General features: G+C 43.1%; 2 protein-coding genes across 6 annotated transcripts in view; both read left to right on the top strand.

Moving 5' to 3' along the window:
- aire (autoimmune regulator) overlaps nt 1-8,212 on the top strand; it is a 47,074-nt gene extending 38,862 nt beyond the window's left edge. Inside the window, exons 14-15 of one of the 4 annotated variants that reach the window (XR_013497435.1) lie at nt 1,615-1,829; nt 7,118-8,212. Coding sequence is in view for 3 of the 4 variants with exons in the window: in XM_078209143.1 (XP_078065269.1) it covers nt 1,615-1,695 (81 nt within the window). In the remaining variant the exon portion in view is untranslated. Of the gene's footprint in view, nt 1-1,614; nt 1,990-7,117 lie in introns of those variants that run through there. The other 3 variants (XM_078209143.1, XM_078209144.1, XM_078209142.1) reach the window with 3 other exon arrangements.
- A 4,775-nt stretch (nt 8,213-12,987) lies between these two features.
- The window catches only part of iws1 (interacts with SUPT6H, CTD assembly factor 1), a 44,374-nt gene continuing 29,865 nt past the window's right edge, over nt 12,988-27,496 (top strand). For both annotated transcript variants that reach the window (XM_078209129.1, XM_078209128.1), the window contains exons 1-4: nt 12,988-13,161; nt 22,759-22,874; nt 24,412-24,775; nt 26,953-27,012. In XM_078209129.1, coding sequence (XP_078065255.1) covers nt 13,125-13,161; nt 22,759-22,874; nt 24,412-24,775; nt 26,953-27,012 — 577 coding nt within the window. In that variant the 5' untranslated portion in view covers nt 12,988-13,124. The remainder of the gene's footprint in view (nt 13,162-22,758; nt 22,875-24,411; nt 24,776-26,952; nt 27,013-27,496) is intronic.

Raw genomic sequence — 27,496 nt, 5'->3', positions numbered from 1 at the left:
TCACCCTCATCCAGATCTGCCCTCATGTCCTCCTAATTGGAGGAGGTGTGCAGCTCCTCCAATTCTCTTTCTGGGAAGACATCCTCCCTTTAGAAAGCGAGGTTGTGTCCAGTGCAGCTAGCCACTATGCTGCATGAGACCCTCGGGGAGGGTACTATGGTGCATGTCTGACCAGTCCAAACATAGGAAACGCATCTTCAGGATGCCAATAGTCTGCTCAATCAATCAGCATGAGCAGCGTTGTACTTCTCCTTGGAGTCACTTAGTGAGCACTAAATGGGCATCATCAGTCACGTCTTTAGTGACTAGCCTTTGTCACTGAGGAGCTAACCTTAGATGCGCAGAGGGCCCTTCTAGATAATGAAGATCTGCCACAGGGTTCAACCCCACCCACCACCAGCGCAGAGACACATACCTCAGTGTGATCTAGTTCTAGAGCAGGTTTGGGGTCACAATCTGGTGAGCACAGCACAATGTGAAAAATACTGGGGCTGAGGGTTTACTGTCAGAGCAGCTTTGACCACCCTCCTCCCCCCAGCCCCGTGACCGCGAGACACCTCCAGTTGTGCTGGTAGAGCATCATGGACAGGATTTTCCTCCCACAAAATCACTCTCCATCCTTCCTCTCCCTTTAATCCTTGATTTCATAGTCATTGTTGTTGCTATCCCAGTCCTCCCCACTTAACCATTTGATGCTGATTTCCTGATACACCATGTAGATCTGACTACTCCGCATCTTGAGACTCATTGTACTGTGACTTAAAGAGACCACTGAGTGCTGACATTACCTGTTCCTTATTTACAGCCTGCAGCTGCCTTTCATGACTGAGCCACCTGCGGCCCAGTACAAAGCCACCAATCCCCAGGCCCAGCGTGTGTGAGGGGATGACAACATCCTGTGCACTATGCAAGGCATGACTGACAAAAGGGCTGACAAGCCCTCCCCCTCCATAAACTGGGACCTGGATAGGTGTGTCAAACACAGCCCTCTAAATTGTGGCGTGGATCCACAGAAATGACCATGTTTTCTGGCTCCAAGTATTCAACTCACCCACCGCTCCAGTCCTGTGTCGGTTTGTACACTTGTTTAATCTTCCTATCATCACACCCCGCCACCCACCAGTCATATTTTTGTCCTTCAGCTCCCTCCCCCCCTCACTCCCATCTCTGTGTTGGTCTGGAATAGTAAGTCTTGGCTCAGAGACCCTCATACCTCCTTGCTGTTCATGCTTGCACATATTTAGCATGGAGTCAGAGCAGGAAACTGACTTTTGGCCCTCTGCCACATTTTCCCATCCTTCCGCTATGACGCCTGTTGTTGTTCCTCATTCCCAAATCACTGTGTTTCTTTCTTATTGCAATCTCTAATCTCATTTTGTGTCTATTCATATTAAATGAAACCTAATGTCAGACAACTGAGTCCATCTGCATTACACACCGAATAGTTAAAGATCAGCATTGTGCCTTCCTTCCTTGATCACCTCAGGCGCTGACCTTTTCATTATCTAGAGCAGGTCTGCCCTTCTCCTAGGCACTGACCCGGGAATATGATCAGGAGTGGCAAAAGAACAAACTGATGCTCTTAACTTAATTTGTTCTTTGATTTTGTCATAGAGCTCGATCGATGGCATCTTGCAATGGGCTCTGCAAAACATTCCCCGGCCCTTGTCTGAGACCCCTGGCCTTAATCATTAACAGAGGCCTTCTTCTGTGGAGAAGCTGACCTAACATGAACAGAAAGGTGGGGTGTGCAAAACCTTGCAGGTTTAGGAACAACAGTTGGTGAAACAGTAGCTGGCGACTGATCTAACATGGTGTGTCTCAGACAGGTAGATATATATTCACCTCAACTGATGTATGGCCCTCCCAAACTCAAGAACACTGAAGACAACTGGAGAGATCACAGCTGAATTTGCCAAAGATGGTTGGGCCAAGATGCAGGAAAATTATCCATCTTCGCTGGCTTCTCCCTACATTCTTTTATTCAAAGGGGGCTGGCAGTATGTGTTGAGGCAGCCAGGTGGGAGTGAGGGGGAGTGACATTTCTGGTGGTGCTCTTAAGGGATATGAATCTGGTAATAGACCTCTCAGTCCTGGGTTTCCCTTCCCTCCCCAATCTGCTGCATAACTGTGGATGAATTGGCAGAGGGAAAACACTCAACCTAAACTGTGAAAATGAACGTTGGCATAACTGGGTCAGCACTTCTCAGTCTAACTGCCCAGATTCATTGGCTGATTCTGCGTGTGGTGTTCATGACTGGTGGTTTATTTTACCCAGTATTTGACGAAGCAAAGAGGCTGAATGCTGATATCAAAATGGGGGAAGGTGACAATCAGTGAGTAAGAACACAGCCTAGAGGGTAACAATAGCTTAATGGAGTGCTGAAATGAACAGCACAGAAATGCAAAGTCAATGTATGGAAAAACCAATGGTGAAATAAAGTATGAAGGTAGGCTCGGAAGTTTAGAGTATTTTTTATGAGGATAAAGAAGGTTAAGAATTGATCGGAGAGAGATTTTCAAAATTTTGAAAGATTTTAAGAGACTAAGTATTGAAAGGCTTTTTGCATTGGTTGGTGAATCTGGTGGGAGCACAGGCAATGGATTACAAATACAAAAAGGAAATTTGTAAATATTTGTTCAGAGGATTATTAGAACATGGAATGTTTTACCACAATCACAATCACCAGAGGCATTGAGCTCACATCAGCCAGTGAATAAATGAGAAGATATTGAGAAGGGTTGAGGAAGTGAGAAACTTGGAGGGTGTGTCCAAAGGTCCTTGAAGGTGGCAGGATAAGGTGGGAAAAAAACCATATGGAATGCTTTCCTTTATTGGACAAGGTATTGAATACAAAAACAGGGATGGAATGCTGAAACTGTGTACAACACTGGTAGGCCACAGCGGGAGCTCTGTGTACAGTTCTGGTGACATTACAGGAAGGACATTATTGCTCCGGGGACAGATCAGAGGAAATTTACAAGAATATTGTCAGGGCTTGAAAATTGCACCTACGAGGAGAGATTGGATTGGCTATGGTTATTTTCCTTAGAACAGAGGAGGCCAAGGGGTGACCTAATTACTCAACAGGGTAGACAGGAGAGACTTGTTTCCCCTAGCTAAGGGCTCAATTACCATGGGGCACAAATTTAAGGTGATTGGTAGAAGGGTTAGAGGGGATATGACAGAAAACATTTTCACCCTGAGGGTGGTGGTTGTCTGGAATTCACTGCCTAAGTTGGTGGTTGAAGCTGAAATGCTCAACTCATTTAAAAGGTACCTGGATCTGTATCTGAAGTGCTACAGACCAGGTGCTGGAAAGTGGGATTTGAAATAAACAGCTAGTTTATCTCTTTCTCTCTCTTTCTTTTGCCCAGTGCAGACACAACGGATTGAATGGTCCTTTTCTGCATTGTAACTTTTCTATGGTTCTATGGAAAGATACATCTGCCTTGAAGGTGTTGCAACAAAGGTTCACTAGATTGGTTCCTGGGATGTGGGGGTTATCCTATGATGAGAGGCTGAGTAAATTGGGTCTTTACTCTCAGGAGTTAAGAAGAATAAGAGTTGATCTCATTGAAACCTACCAAGTTCTGAAGGGCTTGACAGGGTATTGGACTATTGTGAGCAGTTTTGGGCCCCATAATCGAAGGAAGGATGTGCTGGCCTTGGAAAGGGTCCAGAAGAGGTTTACAAGAATGATCTCTGGAATGAAGAGTTTGTCATATGAGGAACAGTTGAGGATTCTGGGTCTGTACTCATAGGAGTTTAGAAGGATGAAGGGGGATCTTATTGAAACTTACAGAATATTGCGAGGCCTGGATAGAGTGGACACGGAGAGAATGTTTCCACTAGTAGGAAAAACTAGAACCAGAGAGTACAACCTCAGGCTAAAGGGACGATCCTTTAAAACAGAGATGAGGAGGAATTTCTTCAGCCAGAGAGTGGTGGATCTGTGGAACTTTTTGCCGCAGAAGACTGTGGAGGCCAGGTCATTGAATGTTTTTAAGACAGAGATAGATAGGTTCTTGATTAATAAGAGGATCAGGGACTATGGGGAAAAGGCAGGAGAATGGGGATGAGAAAAATAGCAGCCAGGATTGAATGGCGGAGCAGACTCGATGGGCCGAGTGGCTTAATTCTGCTCCTACGTCTTATGACTTATACATTATGGCGTTGTTTTCCCTGGCTGGAGAATCTAGCACAAGGATGATGCCTCCAGATAAAGGATCGATTATTTAAGATTGAGAGGAGGAGAAATTTCTTCACTCAGGTGTTTGTGAATCTTTGGAATTATCTAAAGGGTTGTTGATGCTTCATTGATGAGTGTTTTCAAGAGTGGGAATCGAGGGATATGTGGAACTGGCAAGAAAGTGGAGTTGAGAAGATCAGCCGTAATCATATTGAATGATGTAGTAGCCTTAAGGGGCTGAATGGTCTACTCCTATTTCTTATGTTATTATGTTCAACATATGAACATACACATTAGGTGCAAGAGTAGGCCAGGTTATTACTGAGGTAGAGAGCACAGATCATCCAAAAATAAAATATTTGTAAAAGTAAAATATTAAATGGTGCAGGATACGGAAATGGATGGATGACAAAACAGAATGACAACACACTGTCTTCTGTTGATTAAAACATCCTAGAACCTTCCCAGATGTATTTACATTTGTCCATTTTTGTTCACGAGTCAACAATATGGAGCAGGTCAGGTACAGCGAGGGTTAAAAATCTTCAACACTGACCCATTAAACATTTGCAGGTTACATACAGCATTAATTAGATATAGTTAAACCCTCTTGACACTGATCTGTCAAACACTTCCTCTGTACTGTTCTTCAATGTGTCTAAAGAGGACTGTATTTGATTTTTACACAAATCATTATGGTTCAGATTTTGCAGTAGTAATGTCTGGGAAACTCCTCTGATACTGACAGCTACTTTTGGATTCCCTACATGTGTAGTTAAAAACAGAAATCTCGAAACTGCTGTCAGTGATTCCAGGCTTGCCTAGAGGATGTGTTGTTGAAATCCTTGCCCCCACCACCCCCTCCCCTGCCACAATCAGAAAGAAATCAATGAACGGATAAAAATCTGCTCGTTCAGTCTATTAGTCCGACTGTAAACAACTTTGAAAAAGTTACACCTTGTTGTATGAAATATAACTGGGGTTTAGTTCATAATTATTGCTAAAGAGCATTATTGGTCCTGAAAAACTAATTTTATATTTGTAGAATGTCAAATTTCTCCATCATGAGAAAATATGTTTATGATCCTTCAGTTTCTTCCTGAATTCCATGCGTTCGCTCCAATCGTTTATTTTGTTCTCATTAAAATTTTAATTTATAACTGAAAAAATTCAGCGCTTTGTTATGGTTCAAGTTTCTGGAGCCTGCCTGAATCATAAGTGTTGCCCCTTGAATTTGGCTAGGATGAGCATGATATGTTTCATTTCAGGTATGACTTAAATGACCACTAGGGAGCTTTTATCAAACAAAGTTTAATTAAGAATATAATTAGCATGTACAGTAAGAAAATTAGCAAGAACTTTTATCAATTACAAACAAAAACAAAACAACCTCAATTATGTATAACCCTCAACAAATACATATCTAAGATGTTATAATCAAAACCAATCCCATAAACAACCCTCAACACAGCAAAGACTAATGCTCACGTGATACTGGAATTGAGTCCTTTGGATGAATTCTGCAGTTCTCTTGATAGACTCAAAACAATTTGAAGTCAGAACAACTTTCCAAAACACCAGGGAGACTGTAGACAAACCACCAACAGCAGATTCTTCCCTTCAGAAAGGCAGGACCTTGCTTTCAGATAACCAGCAGAATTTCCAGATAAAACAGGGAAACACTTATTTTCAGCTTGCTGTCCCTTCTAAAACTCAAACCTGGAGCTCAGAAGATGAAAGGGCTCCTGTCACCTGACCTGCCAACCAGTTTTCCTCCTAACAATGCAGGGTCGTAAAACTAATCTCAGAAAGTACCTAAAGCTCCAATTTAAGCCACTTGAGCAATAAAAGGACATCTGGTAGACAGCTCAGCAGCAATGAGAAACACTGAAGCTGTGAGAGCTCCAGAGATCATGATTTTTAAAAAAACCTTTCTTAAAGATACACGTCACAGCTTTTACTTCCTGCTTTGATGTCTGTGAGAATACTTCAATGTCATTAGTTGTTTATCCTGCTTGATGACATCACTGTTGCTGAATACCTGGAGATTCCCCCCTTATCTGGTGCAAGTTCAAAATGACATCGGGAAAGGGGAAAACCATGCAAAGTGATTGCTAGATTGTTTTTGTGGGCAGTTTTCTTTGAGGTTAAGGTGAAGTGGTGTTTGCTTCACTGTTCAATGCAATATCAGGGCCAATAATATTTCCAAATTAAGGTTTACGTGAGGATTGGAAATGTTTGCAAATAATCTTTCACACTTCTGTGTCGTTTAACATATTTGTATCAACTACTTTGATTGTGTGTGATACTCATTCAGACTGGCCAAACTGAGTTCTTGTTTAACCCTTACAACCAAAGACAGTGTCTGACCCACTGTTCCACCAAGTAAGAGTGTGTGAAAGGACAGTGTCTGACCCACTGTGGGTGACACGGTGCCACAGTCATTAGCACTGCCATCTCACAGCATCAGGGATGCAGCTTCCATTCTTGGTTTGGGTCACAGTCTGTGCGGAGTCTGCACATTCTCTCTGTGCTTGCGTGCGTTTCCTCTGGGTGCTCCAGTTTCCTCCCACAGCCCGAAAGATGATAGGTGCATTGACAATGCTAAATTCTCCCTCAGTGTACCCGAACAGGCACTGGAGTGTGGCAACTAGGGAATTTTCACCGTAACTTCACTGCAGTGTTAATGTAAGCTTACCTGTGACACTAATAAATAAACTTTAAAAAACTTTAAAAAACTTAAACTTAAAACCCAGTACCAGAAAGGACAGTGTCTGACTCACTGTCCCACCCTGTCCTAGAGTGTGAAAGGACAGGGTCTGACCCACCAATGTTCTCATACATTTGATCAGCCCTACCTATTGTTATGATTGTATATTGAGAATGTCATGTCCTAATCTTTATCATTTTCTTTTCTGACGTAGCTGCACCTGTATTGAAGAGGAACAAACTAGACGTTATTCTGCCAGTGAGGAAAATGCCAGTAGCAGTTAATCAACGAAAAGCCCGATGACTGTGCTTTTTCTGAATTGTTACCAGTCCTGCACACAGCTAGATTTTGCACAGCTTTACACCATTTGTTCAGTGGCAATTGGGAACAAGCTGACACTGCTTAGATGTCACATCACAATGTTTTACTCCAGCACATTGTTATCTGCTCCTCTTTGCTCAGTATCATACTCTGTTATTACAGGAAAAAGTCTGTACAATATGGCTGCTGTCACCTAATTGATATGGTTGACTTTATCATAGTGAAACATCCCAAAGGAAGCAAGGTACAGACACTGATGGTTGGGTGTTCATGATCCCATCCAGTGATCTGAGGGTGGGAATTCCACCCAGTGCACTGATCAAACCATTACCTTGGCCCAGGTGGAGAAGCTGATTAAAATCTGGGAAGTGGAAGTGATGGGTTCCAGGGTGGTTTTTAAAGCAGAGGCTGGAGAGGAGATGCAGTGGAAGAGAATTGGGCCAAGGTGGGCATGCTCAAGCTGTCACCAGGCAAAGTGGATCCACTGGAGAGCAAAATGTAGGGCATGGAAGATAACATTGAGCTGAAGATGTTTGCAGAAATAGGACTTTTTCACAGGCTCTGGAGGGATTACTTTAAATATGATTATTGGGAAACAGAGCCAGTATAAGTCAGGAACAAGGACTGTGAAGGCAGTGGACAGATATGGTAGAGGATGAGTGAGAATGGACTTGGCACAGGTTGGGAGCAGAACGGCAGTTTTCTTTCACAATCCGTCACTTCTAGAGGTGGAAGTGGAAGTGGTGAAAGCACCCAGAAAGGCGCTAGACTTAAGGTAAGTCTTTCCCTTCCCCCCTTTTCTCACCATTTATGGCAACGGCGACTGGAACCTGTGTTCAGAATTCCTCTGCCTCTCCATCTTCCATCCCAATTTTTTCAATTAATCTTTCTTAATCACTCCCTGGCTCAGGCTCATTACCCTTATGCTTAGGTGGGAAGTCTTGAGACATTTTATGTTAAAGAATTATATCAATGCCAGTTGCTATAGTTATTACAGGTACAATCACTAGGGCCTGGGTGGGTGGGGGGCGGGGGGGGGGGGGGGGGGGGGGAGCAGTTAATCAAAATCCCTGTACAAAGTTAATTCACCAAAGATTAGTGCGGACTTTTTGTAGGTAATTAATTCTTTGTCACACACAATGAAGAGGTGATTGGAATCTTCTGAAAGGTGGTTTGGACTGGCTGCTAGGGAGACGGTGCCTATAATTCAGCATCAACTATTCTGATTTACAACATCTTTACCTTGTCATTCGCTTTGTGCTTGGTATATATATATTTTGATTATGTGTTTGTAGTTACCAATCATGAGAAAAATTTGCTTCGAACAGGTGAGAGTTAAGAAATTCTGTTTACAGTCAAATGAATGTACCAATTCTGTGACTACATGTGTACACATTGAAATAAAGGGGAAAAAAGAATGACAGATTAGTTGCCTTCAATTTAATTCCAGACTGTTCGATAATTCATATTGAGAGCAGTATACAATGGTATGTTGAAAGCAAAATACTGCGGATGCTAGAATCTGAAACAAGAACAGAAAATGCTGGAAAATCCCAGCAGGTCTGACAGCATCTGTGGAGATAGAATCGAGCCAACGTTTCGAGTCTGGATGACCCTTCGTCAGGTGGGCACAGCCAGGGGGCTAGGCTGGCACTGCCCCATGGCCACTGCCCAGCCCTGCATCCCACCTCCTAGGGAGCTTCAATGACCTCCATTCCCATTGGCAAGGCCATTACGTCTGGTCCCCATTGGTCCCATGGGGGCACAGCTCGATGGGCACTCCCTGGACATGCCTCCAAACATCCAGGGACTTCAATGGCCCCCGACATAACCATCATGTCAAGTCTGTTCCACTTGTGGAATCAGTCATAATTCTCACCGTTCTCACGCCGCACTCAAAGGCTGGAGAATTATGTGTGCTGGGATTTGAACAGGCTGTGTATATTTAAGTTCTACTTTAAATATGCTAATCGCTCTTGTGCCCGATCCGATTCACACCATTAGAAACGGACCGGAAGAATCGCAAGCTGCTTGGCGACGAGTGTGAAACTGATTTCTAAGGCTGTACCCTATTCTCCGGGATCAGCGCAATCTGCTACAGACACAGCGAGGACAGAGAATCACCCCCAAACTGTATCCTAAGTCATTGTCATGACTGTAAAAAGGATAATCAAAAATTACATCTCCTATTACTACCACTTTCCTATTCTTGGTAGTCTATTCACCTCTCCCTCCCTTTCTCTGGATAATTGCTTGCTTGACAGTAGTAATGTTTGCTCAGGATATCCTGAATTATTGTCTATACTTTCAAAGCTGCGTATCTATCAGACATTTGCAGTAACTCGGTAGATCCCATGCACCTTTACTGCACCTGCAGGTGGTCACCCACTTCTCTCTAAATCAGTGTTCTGAACTAATGCTGCCTCTTGGATTTTCACATTATGGAGTTATACAATCCAGAAACCCACAACTTTTCGGATGCTGTACAGTAGAGCCAATTGTTCTCCAAGTACAAACAGATTCTGAAACTCAGTGCAAATGGGCTGTTCTTGCATACCATGGTGATCCATTACGGCTCCTTACTCACAATACACATAAGTTATGAAGGATCCTTGCTTTTGATTTGATTTATCACGTATTAGTATACAATGAAAAGTATTGTTTCTTGCACACTATTTAAAGCATGTCGTACATAGAGAAGGAAAGGAGAAAGTGCAGAATATGGTATTACAGTCATAGCTAGGGTGTAGAGAAAAATTAATACGAAGTAGGTTCATTCAAAAGTCTGATGGCAGCAGGGAAGAAGCTGTTCTTGAGTCAGTTGGTACGTGTCCTTGAAACTTTTTCCCGATGGAAGAAGGTGGAAGAGAGTATGTCCGGGGTGCATGGGGTCCTTGATTATGTTAGACAGCGGGAAGTGTAGACAGAGTCAATAGATGGCAGACTGGTTTTCATGATGGACTGGGCTTTGTTCAAGACGCTTTGTAGTTTCTTGGGGTCTTGGACAGAGCAGGAGACATACCAAGCTGTGATTCAACGAGAAAAAATGCTCTCTATGGAAACTTGAAAATTGAATTGGAGGGGAATTTGGGCACACAGTCATGGGTGTATAAGGAGTATAGTAGGGGGCTGAGGACACAGCCTTGTGGGGCACCAGTGTTAAGGATGATCGTGGAGAAGGTGTTGTTATCTATCCTTACTGATTGCGGTCTGTGGGTTAGGAAGTCTAGGATCCAGTCGCAGAGGGAAGAGCCGTAGCCCAGGCTACGGAGTTTGGAGGTGAACTTTGTAGGAAAAATGGTGTTGAAGCCTGAGCTGTAGTCAATAAATGGGAATCTGACATAGGTGTCTTTGTTGTCTAGGTGTTCCAGGGTTGAGTGTAGAACCGGAGAGATGGCTGTGGACCTGTTGCAGCGATAGGCGAACTGAGGTGAATCCAGGCAATCTGGGAGCTGGAATTGATTTGTGCCAAGACTAGCCTTTTGAAACACTTCATAATGATGGATGTCAGAGCCACTGGATGATAGTCATTAAGTCACGCTGCCTGGCTTTTCTTTGGTACCAGGATGATGGTCATCTTCTTGAAGCATATAACAACCTCAGATTGGTGTAAAGAGAGGTTAAAGATGTCTGCGAATACCCCCACCAACTGGTCCGTGCAGGATCTGAGTGCTCATCCGGGTACCCCATACGGCCAGTCGCTTTCCGTGGGTTGACTTTTGAGAAGGCGGCTCTGACATCTGCGGTGGTGACCTCGGACGGGTTTGTCCAAGGCTTCTGGAGTGGAGAGCATGCTCTCACTGACCTCTTGCTCAAAACGGGCATAGAATGCGTTGATCTCATCGGGCGGGGGTGCATTGGTGCCGACCATTTTACATGCTTTCATCGTGTAGCCTGTAATGTCTTGCAGACCTTGTTATAGTTGGTGGGGGTCCGTGTAGCTAGCCTGGGACTCTAGCTTGGTCTGGTACTGTCTTTTGGCATCTATCACCCCACGTCTAACTTTGTAAGTGAAAAACATAAATAGAAGGGCACTAAATTCTTACCAGCACCAAACCTTTCCAAAAATCTAATTCTGCTTTCTGTTTTTGCACAGCTGTTAGTGAAAAATTCCTGTCCAATTGTACCTCTAAGGTTGAACACCCCATGGCTGCACTCATGGCCTTTTGCATTGTGCTGGTTCCTCGCAATTCCATATCCTGTAGATTATATTAGTATACTACAATCAATAACAGGCTAGCCAGCATTTACAAACACATAACTGTGCACGTAGGTGAATATAAAGGGTATTGTTATGGGAACCTTATAGTCCTAGCCATGTCCGTCTTTTGTGAGAGCTTTTAGCGTCACAAGCCTTTATAGGGCTGCAACCTTCCTCCTTTGTTCAGTAGGCCATGCCCTTTTCACAGCCAAAGCCCACTCTCCCACTGTCTGTGTGGAGTTTGCACATTCTCCTCGTGTCTGCGTGTGTTTCCTCCGGGTGCTCCGGTTTCCTCCCACAGTCCAAAGATGTGCGGGTTAGGTTGATTGGCCAGGTTAAAAAAATTGCCCCTTAGAGTCCTGGGATGCGTAGGTTAGAGGGATTAGTGGGTAAAATATGTGGGGGTAGGGCCTGGGTGGGATTGTGGTCAGTGCAGACTCGATGGGCCGAATGGCCTCCTTCTGCACTGTAGGGTTTCTATGATTTCTATGATTCCCTCCCCTAGTTCAACAGAGCACGAGCAGCTTCTACTCAGTCCAAATGCACACAATCCTTAACCAATTATAAACCTGAATGCATATACTTCTCATTTGCTGCATACTTAATTCCAAAGGTGTGATTTACTGGCAAAGTTGTGTTTTAATGAAGATGCTATTATTTAAAAATCGGTTCCACCCCCTCCAACCCACCCCGCCCCAAGCATTATCCAAGGCGGCCTTCACGACACACAACAGCGCAGAGTCGCTGAGCAGAAACTGATAGCCAAGTTTCGCACATGAGGACGGCCTCAACCGGGATGTTGGATTTATGTCACACTATCAGTAACCCCCACAGCTTGCCTCCTGGACTTGCAGAATCTCAGTGGCTGTCCTGTCTGGAGACAATACACATCTCTTTAACCTGTGCTTAATGCTCCCTCCACTCACATTGTCTGTATCTTTAAGACCTGGTTGGTTGTAGAGATTCACATTCTAATCAGTATTCTGTAACTTGATTTTGTGTCTCTGTGCTCTGTTTGAGAGCAGATTTCCACTCCATCTGACAAAGGAGCAGCGCTCCGAAAGCTAATGGCATTTGCTACCAAATAAACATGTTGGACTTTAACCTGGTGTTGTTAAAACTCTTACAGACTTTGTCTTTCCAGAATCAGCTTGTTCAGTCATCAAAAGAAATGCAGCACAAGATCTCCTCTGAGCTCACCAAAGTTCTGAGGCTGTATTGCCACCATCTCTCACAGATGGAAAGATGCCAACCCATCCACAATGATAGTGTTACTGATGACCATTCCCGTGATTAAAAGCTCCTTCCACCAGTCCGGGGTCAGTTCTGAACCTGACCGTTCTGCGCACGCGCCCGGTCTGAGCCGCCGCCGGCACTGCGCACGCGCCCGGTCTGAGCCGCCGCGGGCACTGCGCACGCGCCCGGTCTGAGCCGCCGCGGGCACTGCGCACGCGCCCGGTCTGAGCCGCCGCCGGCACTGCGCACGCGCCCGGTCTGAGCCGCCGCCGGCACTGCGCATGCGCTAGGTGTGAGCCGCCACCAGCACTGATCACGTGCACCGCGACCTTTGACCGGTAGGCATGCGCAGTGGCGCCAGGACTAGGCCGCAGCGCCGCTTGTATTTGGGGAAAAGAGGCCGGGCGGAAGGTGTGCGGTGTTGGGGTTGAGCCGGAGCGGGCTGTCGTCTTGCCCCGCGGCCATGGATTTGGAGGATGAGTTCTATCCGGGTGGAGAAGGTAAGAGCCGGGAGGGTGTGGTTGCTCGATCCCGTTCCGCTGGTGAATGCGGAACCCCCGGTTTGACAGGCGGGCAGGGCCCTGATCCCGGGCCTGGGCTCGAGTTGTAATCAGTTTACTGACTTCAGTCTGTTTATGTCGGCCCAATGGAGCCCATACGGTTCACAAACTTCAATCAACGACAGCCTACGTTTATATAGTGCCTTTAATGTAGTAACAGGGCGCTACCCAGGAGCATTATTAAAGGAACACTGACTAACGTCAAGACGTGTAAGGTATTAAAGCAGATGACTAAAATTGATCAGAGAGGAAGGAGGAGAGAGATGTTCAGGGAGGGAATTCCAGAGCTTGGTACCTAGGTAACAAAACATGATTGCTAATCAAGGCATCAATAGTAGAAGGAGCCAAGATCACAGGATCATGTAGTTTTCGGAGAATTGTGAAGCTGGAAGAGATCCATAGTTGTGGTTATGTTGGTGGAAGGTGAGATTGGTAACCTCTTCTCCCGATTCTGTACACAGTTGAAATGTTGACATTCAACCAACTAAAACCATGTAGCCTCCACAGCACACAGTGAGCCATTAAGGTTTCAGCACTCTGGCTTCTGAGTTAGAAGTTTGTAGGTTCAGGCCCTACTGCGGACAGTTTAGCACATAATCAAGACTCAGTGCAGCACTGAGGGAGCTTTGTATTCAACAACTCACCCAAAAGTTGGGTGAGTTGTTGAATTCAAAGTCCCGTCTGCCTTTTCAGCTGGAAGACAACATTGAAACAACATAATGTGGATACTGAAAATCTGAAGAGATACTGTAAACACCCAGCAGGTCAAGCAACATCAGTGGAGAGAGAGAAACATATTAATGTTTCAAACCAAAGATCTTTTGTCAAATTGAAAGCTGTTGGAAATTGACTGTTTTTATGCAGTTGCAGAACAAAGGGAAGATCTGTGATACGTTAGAGGGCAGGATTGATCAAATGCCAAAAGGGATGATGGTATAGGCAAATGTGGATAATAATGGGACAGGTATGGAGACAAAAGATGGGTCTAGTGTTGTAGTTGGTTGCAGCAGAACAAAACAACTGAGGTGAGGGAAGCAGGAAAGGTGCTGTGGTAGTAGAATGGCGGATAGACCTTGGACATAGGAACAGAGGAATTAGAAGCGAGAGTAGGCAATTCAGCCCTTCGAGCCTGCTCTGCCAAACTATATGATCATGGCTGATCCACATCTCCTAACTCCACTTCCCTGCCTTTTCCCTGGAATGCTTTATCCCACTTTTGATCAAATATTTATCTATCTCTTGAATCTATTGATTGATTGATTCTGCATCCACTGCACTCTGGGGCACTGAGTTTCATAGATTCACAACCCTCTGTGAAAAGTAGCTTCTCCTTACCTCTGTCTTGAACCTACCCCCTCTTACTCTACAACTATGACCTTTTGTCCTAAACTACTCTAGAAGGGGGAACATTTGGTTAACATTTACTTCATCAATCCTGTTGAATATTTCATGTATCTCAATCAAATCCCTTCCTCATTCTTCTATACTCCAGTGAGTACAAGCCCAAGCTACTCAACCGCTCCTCATACGACACCGACTTCAAACCTGGAATCAAGCTAGTGAACCTCTTCTGAACCATATCCAGCGCCACTACATCCTTCCTCAAAGAAGATGACCAAAACTGAACACACTACTCCAAGTGTGGTCTCACCAACGCCTTGAACAATTGTAACAACACTTCTCTACTTTTATACTCTAGATCCTTTGCAATAAATGCCAAGATTCCATTTGCCTTCCTTATAACATTCTGCACCTGCATACCGGCTTTCTGAGACTTGCGCACAAGGACTCAAGGCATGCATGTTACCCTGCTGGCTGTAGGAAGTTCATATCCCAAGCACTAGCCCAACACCACCATCACTCCCGGTGGCACAGGTGCAACCATCCTCCATTATCAATCTTTCCTTTCTGAGAGAAAATAAAAGCAGTGGTTAAGATTTGATGAGTTTAATTTAAGACTTAAATGAAACTCTCAACTTCGAGGTACCTGTTTGGAAGATGGGTTACTGATCTTTGTGTTTTCGTTGAGCTTATTTGGAACAATAGTGGTTAACGGCAGAAGAGGTCAGCATGGGATGGAGATGTCATGTGTGAAGTGCCAACCCTTAGCCACGCTTATGGACTGAACTCAGGTGTTCAGCAAAATGGCCACTCAATTTGCAAGTGATCTTCTTGGTGTAGGGAACACTATATCATGAACATGAAGCACAGTATATACAACACAAAAACAGAAAATGCTGGAAAATCTCAGCAGGCCTGATAGCATCTGTGGGGAGAGAATAGAGCCAATGTTTCGAGTCTAGATGACCCTTTGTCAGAGCCAAAAGTTGAGTCTAGTGTTGTAGTTGGTTGCAGCAGAACAAAAATGAGGTGAGGGAAGATTGTTTTAGATTCCTGTATCTGCAGTATTTTGCTTTTATCTTAAGCACAGTATATACTAGGTTAGAAGATGTATAAGTTCCAGGACTTATGTTTAGAGCATTGGATGGTGGGAAAGAAGGAGATGAAACCAAGGAGCTGCATCTCTTGTGTTCATAAGTAATGGTGCCAGAGCCAGGGGAATAGCTGTTGGAGATGATATATGTGTTGGTATTGGACAAATGGACTATGGTATTCTGGACCATGGTGTTTAGCAACAAGAACAAGATTTTGCGATATTATTCAAAGGTGAGCTGGTGACCTTTTTCCTTTCCAATATTTATCCCTTTACCAACTTCCATTCTGTTTATAGGAGCTTTATGTAAATCGGCTGCATCTACTATATAGCGGTGTATACACTTCATAAGCATTTCATTGTCTGAGGTACCTTGAGATGTTTTGAGGTTGTGAGCACAGTTATGTAAATGCATGTTTTTTTTCCTAAGCTTCCTGCTACTTCTTCATTGCAGACTGTCCGATCTATTTGGCCCACAGCTTTGCAGGTTTAAATGGAAAGTGCTTCTCCCTCCAGTGGCAGGGATACCCTTCTGATTCTATTTCTGAACCAGACTGGTTGTTCGTTAACAGCGGTGCTCTGGAGTCCTACAGGCCTACTCAGTTTAGGCAATTAGGGATGTGCAATGAATGCTGACCTAGCCAGCGATGCCCATATCCTGTGAATGAATGAAAAAAAGTTTAAAATTACTTGGTCTGTTCACACTGCGTTCTGCTTCCCCCATCATGAGATCATGTAATCTTAGAGATATCCCAACTCCAGATACCCCACCTTTAATGAGCAGAGACACTAAAATGTCATTAATCAATTGACAAGAACATGCGAGCCATCACCGACCCTGCACAGATAGCTTGGACCATCTAGTGAAGTGTTCCAATCAGCCGAGTGTTTGAGTTATGGTGACTGTTTGTGGATGTAAGTTATCCTGATTGGGTTCCGATAGTTTACAGATTGAATGTAGGTTAAAATTACTTTGCAAAAGTATGAAAAGTGACTACAAGATTTACAAAAGAAAAATCAAACTGTTCATTTTTGAGTAGTATAATCAATGATTTACTAAACAGTCTAGAATGAAATTTGATTCAGCTAACCTGGCATTCTTTTATTTCAAAATGTGATAATGCTTGTAATCCTAGAATAGACACTTTCAGAGTTTTTAAATGGAAACAGTAGCTCTCAGTTATCCAAGCAACGCCAGGCTTACTTATTGATGACAACTGCACAGCCATTAACTAATTATAGTTAAGGCAACTAGGTTAAATCAGAATAATTCCTGATTAATGATATTAATAGGAGTTTTCCTCAGACAGGCAGTCAGTCATCTTCTCGAAAACTTAATGCCTCTTTATTGACTGTATGAACAGAGAATTGAAGTGTTTATATTTCATGGTTTCCACAGAATGTTCTCCATGTCAGGTGATTAAGCATATTGGATGAACAGGACTGAGCATAGCTGAGCAATGTTTTGTGCAGGTTAAAAATATGTCAAGAGTTTTTTCAAATGCCAAAGGCACTTTGTGACTGTAGGTCAGACCTGAGTAGAAGCGAGGTCAGAGGAGGAGGCCCAAGGTGTTATTGACCAGGTTGTTAAGGAGGCTTTTGAAGGTGGGTTTAGAAAATGATGAATAGACAACTGTCGAGAGTTTAAGCCTTCCCAGGCAGACTTTGGACCCTTAACATACCAGATTGTGTGTGTGACTGCAAAAATTCTGAGACTTCGCAGTGATCAGTTTGCGCAGTTCTGTGTGGAAGCATTCTGAAAATCATGGTCCGTGGTATAATTACTTTTGATATTGAGGCTAATTATTTTGTATAGTTGGTGATTTTGCTGATAGTTATCACTTTCGTGTGAAATGAGCAGTATTATAGGCCTCCTCGTATTGAGTTGTTTGTTTCACTTCTCACACTTAGTAGTGCAAAGGCAGACTTTCATCTGTTCCCATAACAGTTTTTTTCCTGGAACAGATCAATAGCCTGTCACCAAAGGCTTAAAGCTTGAAGGGGTGCCACTCTGCATAAGCATGGCTGACCAGGAGACTCCCCAACTCTTACCGCCGGCCATTGGCATATTGAAAGAATTTTGCAGGTTGGTATTCAACCTGTTTGGCCGCATTATGAACTCATCTTCCTTGGCCATCAAGTCCTTGGGTTGGGACTCAAACCCAGGGCTTCTGACTCAGGCAGTGATGCAACCCACTGTGCCACAAGACCTCCCTCGCATTGAGTGGTTGCAATTTATTAGCTTATCCGTAGATTACAAACAAATAATGTGATTTCAGCTGTATTAGCCTTGTATTCCCCGTTTCAGTGACATATTTCAGCACTTGGTGCACCAGGTTGTTGTGTTGACGTCACTTTCATTTGTGCTTCCTCTGTGCCTCACACATACACACTTGTACATTCCTCTCAAATCATCCTGGCACTTTCTTTTGAACACTCACTGTTTCTCTTGCTGAGTGTCTTGCATCATTTCTTGAGTGTTTTTCTTCAATTTGAAGCCAAGGTTGTTTCTTTGGCAATCTATTGCATCTGTTTGTTGCTGTCTCAGGAGGATAGTATTCTGCTCAAGACACTGAAGAAATATGTTTGATATTGTACAGTGCAATTTTATAAATATATATAAAATACGCCACTGTATAATTGCAAATTTTGAGTTCATTGTTCTCAAATTTATTTATTAAATAATTCCTGGGTGGAGTTCAGATTATTTTTCTCCTCCTCCGCATCGCTATTGGTAAAAGGCACCATTTCTTGCTGAAGTGACAGGGAAGAATATCGTGCTTGAATTAGGTTGGAATGGATGTAGTAATGCAATGAGGCTGGATGATAAAACCTATGCTGCACAATAACAGTGGTTGAAAAATGTTCAAGCAACAAAACCGTACTGCAGTCCTTGTGCTGTGGGTATTCCCATAGTACTGTTGGAAGAGGAATTCCAGCAACAATGAGGAAACAGAGTCAATATATTACCATAACAGGATGGTGTGTGACTTGGAAAGGAACTTACAGCTGGTGCTGTTCCCCTGTATCTGTTGGCCTTTTTCTTCTTGGTGGTAGAGAATACAGATTTGGACGGTGCTGTTGAAGGAGCTTTGTATATGATACACACTGCTGCCACTTGTGCATTGATGATAGAAAGAGTAAACGTTTAATGTGGTAGATGGACTGCCAATCAAGCAGTCTCCTTTGATCTGGGTGTCATTGAGCTTGATGTTGTGGCTACACTTGTTCAGGCAAGTGGTAAGTACACCATCACGCTATTGATGTGCGTTTGAGATGGTGGAGTAAGGAAATGAGTTACTCACCGCAGAATTCCCAGCTTTTGACATGCTCTTGAAACCACAGTATTTCTATAGCTGGTTCAGTTATGTTTCTGGTCAGTGGTAATCCTGAGGACAGTTCAGTCCCTTGAGCCAGCTCTGTCAATCAATAAGACCATGGCTGCTCAGATTGTGGTGTCAACTCCATTTTTGTGCTCTTGTCAGTCAAAGATTTGTCTAACTCAGCTTTGAATATATTCAGCTATCCAACTTCTGCTGCTCTGGGATAGAGAATTCCAAAGATTTAACAATCCTGAGGGAAGATTTCCTCTTCTCTCTTAAATGGGAGATCCCTTATTCTGAAACTGTGCTACCTAGTTCTAGATTCCTCCACGAGGAAAACATCCTCTCAGTATCCACCCTGTCAAACCCCCTGAGAATTTTATATGTTACAATAAGATGAACTCTCATTCTTAACTCAAATGACTGTAGCCAAGCCTGCTCAATCTTTCCTCAAGACAACCCTTGAGCCAAGGAATCAACCTAATGAACCTTCTCTGACCTGTCTCCAATGCAAGTATATCCCTCTATAGATAAGGAGACTAAAACTATCTGATGTACTCAGTGTGGTCTCATCAACACCCCGTATAGTTGTAGCAAGACTTCCCTTCTTTTACACACCATTTCCCTTGCAATAAAGGCCAATATTCAATTGGCTTTCCTAATTACTTGTACCTGCATACTTTTTTTTTTGTGAGACATATACGCAACATTTGTTTTTTTCTCACCATTTAAATGATATTCCGTTTTTCCGTTCTTCCTACCAAGGTGGACAACTTCACATTTTCACAGTATACTCCAGTTGCCAAATTTTAGCACACTCACTTTAACTGTCTGTATCCCTTTGCAGACTCTGTGCCTTCCTCACAACTTGCTTTCCTACCTATATTCATATCGTCAGCAAATTTGGTTGCAATGCACTTCATCCAGGTCATTAATATAGATTGCAGATAGAATGTAACTTCTCTAGTTCTGAATGTTTAGGGCCAAGGCATTTCTGGATTTTGAAGTATTTTGCATTATGGAATAACATTAGGATGCTTAATCATAACTTTAATTCTTATCTAATTGGCTGACCTTTCTTGCTTTGTCATGTATCTTATCTCTCTCTCTCTCCCTCACCTACAGTCTTCCACTGAAACAGCCAAAGGTTGACACTTATTTTCAGCAGCTAATATTCTTTCCCCTCCTAGAAGCTCCATAATTTAAATGTGGGACGACACACAGTTGAATCAGGATCATTAGAATAGCTGTAGTGGTCATTACTTTCACTATTTTGCGATTTTGTTATAGTGCCATGAGTGGTGAGTATGAGAGTTGTGTGGGCCTGCTCAAAAAGATTCTGTAAATCAGGTATTTCTGGATATATGGACCGGAAAGACTACATTGTAGTTGAGGCCCGGCATTGATCCCTGTGACATCCCATTAGTTACTGCCAACCTGAAAATGACTCATTTATTGTGACTTATTTGTTAGTGAGCCAATCCTCTGTCCGTGCCACTATATTATCTTCAATGTCATGAACTTTTATTTTGTGCAGTAGCTTTTTTTGGGGCACGTTATCAAATGCTTTTTGGAACTCCAAATGCACTACGTCTACTGGTTCCCTTTTTATCCACCCTCTTGTTACATCCTCAAAAAATTCTATTAAATTTGTCAAACAGAATTTCCCAATCACAAAACCATGTTGCTAGTACCTCCTTAATGAATTCCAGCATTTTCCCAATGATAGATGTTAGGCTAACTGGCCTTTCTGTCATCTTCCTTGAATAGGAGTGTTATATATGGGCTTTTTCAATCCACTGGGCCCAGAATGTTTTGGAAGATTCTAATCAATGCATTCGCTATCACTGCAGCCAATTTCTTTAACACCCTACGATGGACGAAAAGAAATTGGTTTAGGTTGGAGGGTCACAGTTTTTTTTTTTAACTGGTCGGTGCAACATCGTGGGCCGAAGGGCCTGTTCTGCGCTGTAATGTTCTATGTTCTATGTTCTATGTAAGCCATCAGGTTCAGGAGATTTGGGAGGCTTTAGTTCCAGTAGTTTGCTTCCTACTTTTTCTCTAGTGATGGCTTTCAATTCTTCCCTCCCTTTTGTCCCTTGACCTTCTCTAATTAGAATCATAGAATCATAGAATCCCTACAGTGCAGAAGGAGGCCATTCGGCCCATCGAGTCTACACCGACCACAATCCCACCCAGGCCCTACCCCCACATATTTTACCCGCCAATCCACGCATCTCAGGACTCTAAGGGACAATTTTTTTTTTTAACCTGGCCAATCAACCTAACCCGCACATCTTTGGACTGTGGGAGGAAACCGGAGCACCCGGAGGAAACCCACGCAGACACGAGGAGAATGTGCAAACTCCACACAGACAGTGACCCGAGCCGGGAATCGAACCTGGGACCCTGGAGCTGTGAAGCAGCAGTGCTAACCACTGTGCTACCGTGCCGCCCGGTTTATTGTATATCTAATTATTGTATATCTAATTATTGTATATCTAATGGTGTCTTCTACCATGAAGACAATTAAGTTATTTGTTCAGACATTCTGGCATTATTTGTTTCCTATTATACTGCATTCTCATCCTCTGAAGAATCAACATTTATTTTAGCTACTCTTTTTATGTACTTGCGATATATAGTGCAAATGCTGAGGCTCCTCCTTTTAGATTCCCATTCCTCTCACTTGTAGTCATGTCACCTGACTCTGATTACAGTGGGCAGGGAAAGGACATACATAGTATGGTAATGGGAGTGTCTGAATCATTGTTGAAAAGTATGGTTCTGTGAGTATATCAGGTTGTTGCTGACTAGTCTGTAGGCCAGCTCTCCCAATTTCCCAGAAAGCCACAGATGTTAGTGAGGAGGACTCTGCAGAGTTGACTGATCTGGTTGCGCCTTTGTCATGTCGGGTAGTGAGATTGATGCCAGGTAGTCTGTCTGATTTTATTCAATTTTTTCATAGCGGTTTGATGCAATGGCTTGCTGGGCCATTTGCTGGGGACAGCACAGTGGTTAACACTGCTGCCTCATAGCGCCAGGAACCCGGGTTTGATTCCCGGCTTGGGACACTGTCTGTGCTGAGTCTGCACGTTCTCCCTGTGTCTATGTGGTTTCCTCCCTATGCTCCGGTTTCCTCCCACAGTCTGAAAGGCGTGCTGGTTAAGTGCATTTGCCATGCTAAATTCTCCCTCAATGTACCTGAACAGGCCCTGGAGTGTGGCGACTAGGGAATTTTCACAGTAGCTTCATTGCAGTGTTAATGTAAGACTACTTGTGACACTAATAAATAAACTTTAAACATTTCAGGAAGCAGTTGAGTCAAGCACAGAGTCACATGTATGCCACCCTGGGAAAGGACCCAGATTTCCTTCCCTAAAGGGCATTAGTGAACCAGATGGGTTTATTTTTACAACAAACTGATAGTTTTGTGGTTGTCATTGCTAATCCTAGCTTGCTATTGTAGACTTATTTAATTTAATTTCCCTTGCTGAAGTGATGGAATTTAAATTCACTTCTCTGGGTATTAGCAACATAACATTATGCTCGTGTACCTGCTGTTTTGACAATGTTCAAATTCGTCCTTACTGAGTCCAGTAGGAAAAACATAGGAAAATAAAGAACAAACTTTCACCTCAGGCCATCCTGAAATGCTTCATAACCAACAGGATACTTTTGACTGTGCTGGTTATGTGCACTACGGTTTTGGGAGGGCTGTGACAGTGACATGCGCTGGCAGTGGTACTGTGGCAGTGACTGTTGCTTTACTTCAAATAGATGATGGTGGAGCAACGCCAGTACAGGATGAACATAATTCAGACTCAGATGATCAGGAAGATTCGACCGAATACCGTGCTGCATCTGAAGGCAGCAGTGTGGGGCATCAATCTGAGGTAAGAGACACATTTGACATTCTGGTCACTTCCCTGTTTTAACGCGCCATAGTTGGTCGCTCAAGGCTAACAGATGCAGGCCCAAGTGTATCTGGAACATAACTGGTTTTGCCATACTTCAGCAAATCTGGCTGGACCTCATCAAATGCTCTGAGATCTCACTGTCCTCTAGCCAAAACAAAGCACTACTCTTGGATCATCCTGGAGCACACATAACTTGTGGCTTCATTTCCCCAAGTTTCCCTGGAATAACTAAAATGATGCACCCAATGAGCAATTCTCAACATCTTATTCAACTGTGAGCTGAACTTTGGATTCATACCCTGTCTATCGCAAGGTTATTCTACTACTATCTCCATAACATTGCTTGTTTCTACCCCTGCCTCAGTCTATGTGCTGCATTCATTCATTCATGCTTTGTCTTGTTGTAGTGCTCTCCTAGCCAACCTCTCATTGTTTATGTTCTACCTACTTCAGCTGTTCCAAAGTTCTGTTGTTCGTATCCTGTCCTATGCAAAGTTTTGGTCACTCCTCTGCTCGCTGACCTATTTTGACTTCCGGAACCCCAATTCTTCCAATTTAAAATGTTCATACTTTAGTTTAAATCATCATGATCTTCTACCTCCCTGCCCTACTGTCCTCTCAGAACCTTCTGGTCCTCTGACTCGAGATTCTTGCATACCCCAGTCCCACCCACTTTCATCCTGTCACTGGCTACCTTGCCTTCAGCCATCTAGGCCCCACATTCTGGAATTTCCTCTACCACTCTTTCCTCCTTCACTAACTCAACCCACCTAATGCCATGGTTTCTGACTCTTTATCCATTTTTGTTTAATTTGACCTCTCGGGTATTCTGTTCTCTATAAGTGCCTATAAGAGTGCCTACTTCAGTGCAAGTTGCTGTTCATCTAGAAGCTGCAACACATCTGCTCAATTCTTGAAACTGTAATTTTTGACTTCAGTCAGGATTCGATCCTGAAGTTTATGGGTTAAAAATGGCACAATGCAGCTGTGTGCATGGGAAGAACTGTTAATATTTGGAAGAGCAAGATTTCCTGATGACCTCTGTTGAGGCATATAGATCATGCTTGGTCCTCTTTTCCTACCGCCCCTGCCCTCACCTTAAATTTAAGATCTCTTCCTCAAGCTCTTCATGGTCTCGCCAAATCTATCTCCGTAACCTCCTCTAGCCACTCCCTTTCCTCTCATAATCCTTTCCTTTAATGCATTCCCCACTCACCCTTTTATCTCTCTTCAATGTTAGAATTTTAGTCATATCAGTCCTACAGTCTGCAACTTCATTCCTAAACAGCTCTACTTCTCTGCTACTCTTTCTACCTTCAAAAGTCTTTTCATAGCCTGTGTTTTCAATAAATCTTCCAAGTCATTCTTTATAATTTGCCCTTTCTGACTCAGTGTCCTCCCTTTCCTTTTAGTTTCTCATTTTTTCCAACTCCATTGTTAAAGGCACTCCAAAAAGGAAAGTTTTTTTGTTAAGAGCCCAGTCTGTGCAAGTTTTCATACTGCTTTGTTTCAGGATGAAAGCCACAAAGAAGATCAGAGTGACGCGGAAGGCAATGACATCCCTGGCCGCCCACAAAGCAGAGAAGACAACCATGTTAGCAGTGATTCTGAGAGTGAGGAACCCAAGAAGGCTGTCAGCCCTGAGCAATCAGATGATGAAGCAGGCAGCGATAAAGAGAATCACTCCATAAATGAAGACAGCAGCAGAGAGCGAGAAGGGAGCCGCGATAGAATGAATGATACAGACAGTGAGAAAGATGTGAGAATATCACCGGAGCGCAATGAGAGCCGAGGGGCCAGTGATGACGACGGCCCTGCGCCTCACAGAGCATCCAACAGCGATGATGAGCAGGACGAGGAAGAGAGGGAGGAAACAGGTACGTACCGGTTAATGGAAATCTGCCATGTTTCAATAATTCCTAGAAGTATACAGGATTAGAAAATACCTCAGCATTTAATCTGTTCTCGTTCATGTGTCTAATGATTATCACTAGAACTAACAGATCTTTAATTCAATCACTGGTTATAATGTTGAATACTTACTAATCTTATCTTAAGTATATATCCTAATTAAAATATCCTTCCCCAGCATTTATCACTGATACAAAGTAGTATCATTAACTGTTCATGAATAACTCCCTATAATATAAATGGTTACCTTTCTATGTTCAGTGTATCTAAAATTGCCACAGTTAATCTCTCATGCCTTCTCTATCAAATTTTCCTCCAACCACTAATCCAACTCTCTTTTGATAACAGTCAGCCCTGTTCCATATGTCCTTTCCTTATATCCATCAATATAAAAGTAATATACTGTGGATGCTGGAAATATTTAGTATGTCAGGCAGCATCTGTGGAGCGAGAAGCAGAGTTAATAATTCAGGCTGGTGACCTTTGGCCCTGTTCACTAACAAAGATCTAGGGGACCAGTTTTAGCTCCCTACCCTGTGCCACACCCTCACCTCACAATTTTAGTGTAATTATTGTTGTAGGTAAAATAATACCTCTGAGACTAGTGGTAAGTCAAAGTACATTGGATTTATTTTCACAATTGTGGAAGATGTCCGATGCCTAACACGGCCTCAGACTTCTTACTGAATACGGGTCAAGAGCAAACATTTATACATAATTTTCCGCCCCTGGTCACGTCCTCATCTTCCCACGATTATTGCTGTCTCAGCAATTCTATCCTTTGCGTAGTCCGCCTAATCGTGGCTGTCTCAAGGCTGTGTTTTGTCGCCTCTATGTGGACTCCTGTGGGTTGTTTAGATTATAAGTTTGCACAAACAGGTTAACTATGGTGTAGTCATAGTCCTAAAACACAGGAGCCTATATAGCAATTTATATCAGTATAAATAGTATAGATGAATAGCATATAATGAATATATATGAATCTATTGTTATACGATGACAGAAGGCATGCATGTCAGCTCCACCGTGTTAAAGGTACATAATAGAAAGGAACATAAAATGGAGTCTGCTTAGCTGATTCTGCTTAGCCACATTCCTGATACACAATTAGCTGGGAACAGCAAAGATAGCTGTCTCTCTTATCTGGTTTGGATACATGTAAACAGGCTTTACAGACATGAAAACACCGAGCTCTGACGAAAACATGAGCTCTGGAGTGCTTCTCACAAAATCTCTAAGTATCATAGAGTTCACTCTAAGTATTACAGAATTCATTAACCCATTCCCGTCTTCAATTATGAATTCACAATTATGAATGGCATTTCTTGATTGTATAACCCACAGTTGGTGAAAAGGTCCTTCAGGGGACCCTGCACCTAGAAGTGGCTTTACTTTAAACTAGGCTGATTAGCCAGGCTCATGTTAACGCTTGTATCCCTATGGAGGTTAACTGTGGGCAGATTTTTAGATACACTGAACATATAAATGTAACAAGGAAATATTATAGGGAATTGCTCATGAGCAGTTAATGAGCCTGTATAGTTTTGTATGTGATAAATGCTAGGGGAAGTAAATATTTAAGAGTGGAACAGGACACTGCTCTTAGTATTATAACCAGTGATAGAACTAAAGACCTGTTGGCTTACAGGTTCCATAGACACTTTGTCTTCCAGAAATCATCCAAAGAGTCACATTTCACATGAACCTAAATGTATGCTTGCAAGTCATCCTTCCAGGAGCTGATCCTGCCATTGTCTGATGTGCAATTGCCAGCAAAGATTACACAATGGAACCGGGGACTGAGAACCTTGCTGAATATTTCCTCCCTCTGACACTGATTGCAGTGTCCAACTACCTCCCAAGCTAAGGTTCACTAACCAAGCACAAACCACCAATAAAAAATTGCTTTGTATGGTGCTGCCCAAGTGGTACCTTTAACTGCACAGCCATCATTGAAACCGCAACTAAAATAATTTATATAAAAATAAGGAAAGGATATCAGAAAAGGTACTGTGTTATTTGCTCTGCTAGAGAACTGGCGTAGATGCAATGGGCTGAATAATCACTTACTTTCTGTCAATTTCCATCATTGGTATTTGGATTCTTTTTGTGACGTTTCTAACACATGGGTGGTCTATTTCAGTGAAGAGGAAGAAGCCAATCTTATCTGACAGTGATGATGAGAAAGAAGAAACAAATAAGTGTGAGTATTCAGGATGGCTTCCATGAGTCATGAGTTTGCATGGTACGCAGTTTACAATACTGAAAAGGTAGACCTGCCCCAATGTCACTGAAAAATTTGCCATTTCTAATGGCAATCTCTGCTTGTGAGCATGTTGTATATGAAATTCAGCCAGTTTTGGCCTTGGTTTCAAATGTGCCCAGGCTTTGGCCTGTGTTCATTACCCCGTTCAGGCTTCATTTTTTCAGCTGTGATGTCATTCTCTCGCAAGGTGTTATGACTTAGCAATAACCATAATACATAGGAGCAGAGGTAGGCCATTTGGCCCACCGAGTCCACTCCACCATTCAATAAAATTATGACTGATCTGATATGATCATCCTCAACTTCACTTTCCTGCCGTATCCCCGTAACAATTAATTTCATCACAACTGCATTTTTTTAAAAACTGCTTTCCAAGGTGCGATTTGGAGCCATTCCCCATGGTGTAGTGATTAATACATCC

The sequence above is a fragment of the Mustelus asterias genome, chromosome 3 (genome assembly GCF_964213995.1).
Source record: "Mustelus asterias chromosome 3, sMusAst1.hap1.1, whole genome shotgun sequence".
In the NCBI taxonomy this organism is placed as follows: Eukaryota; Metazoa; Chordata; class Chondrichthyes; order Carcharhiniformes; family Triakidae; genus Mustelus; species Mustelus asterias.
The sequence above is the reverse complement of the archived record's forward strand: the minus strand, read 5'-3'. Positions and strand labels throughout refer to the sequence as shown.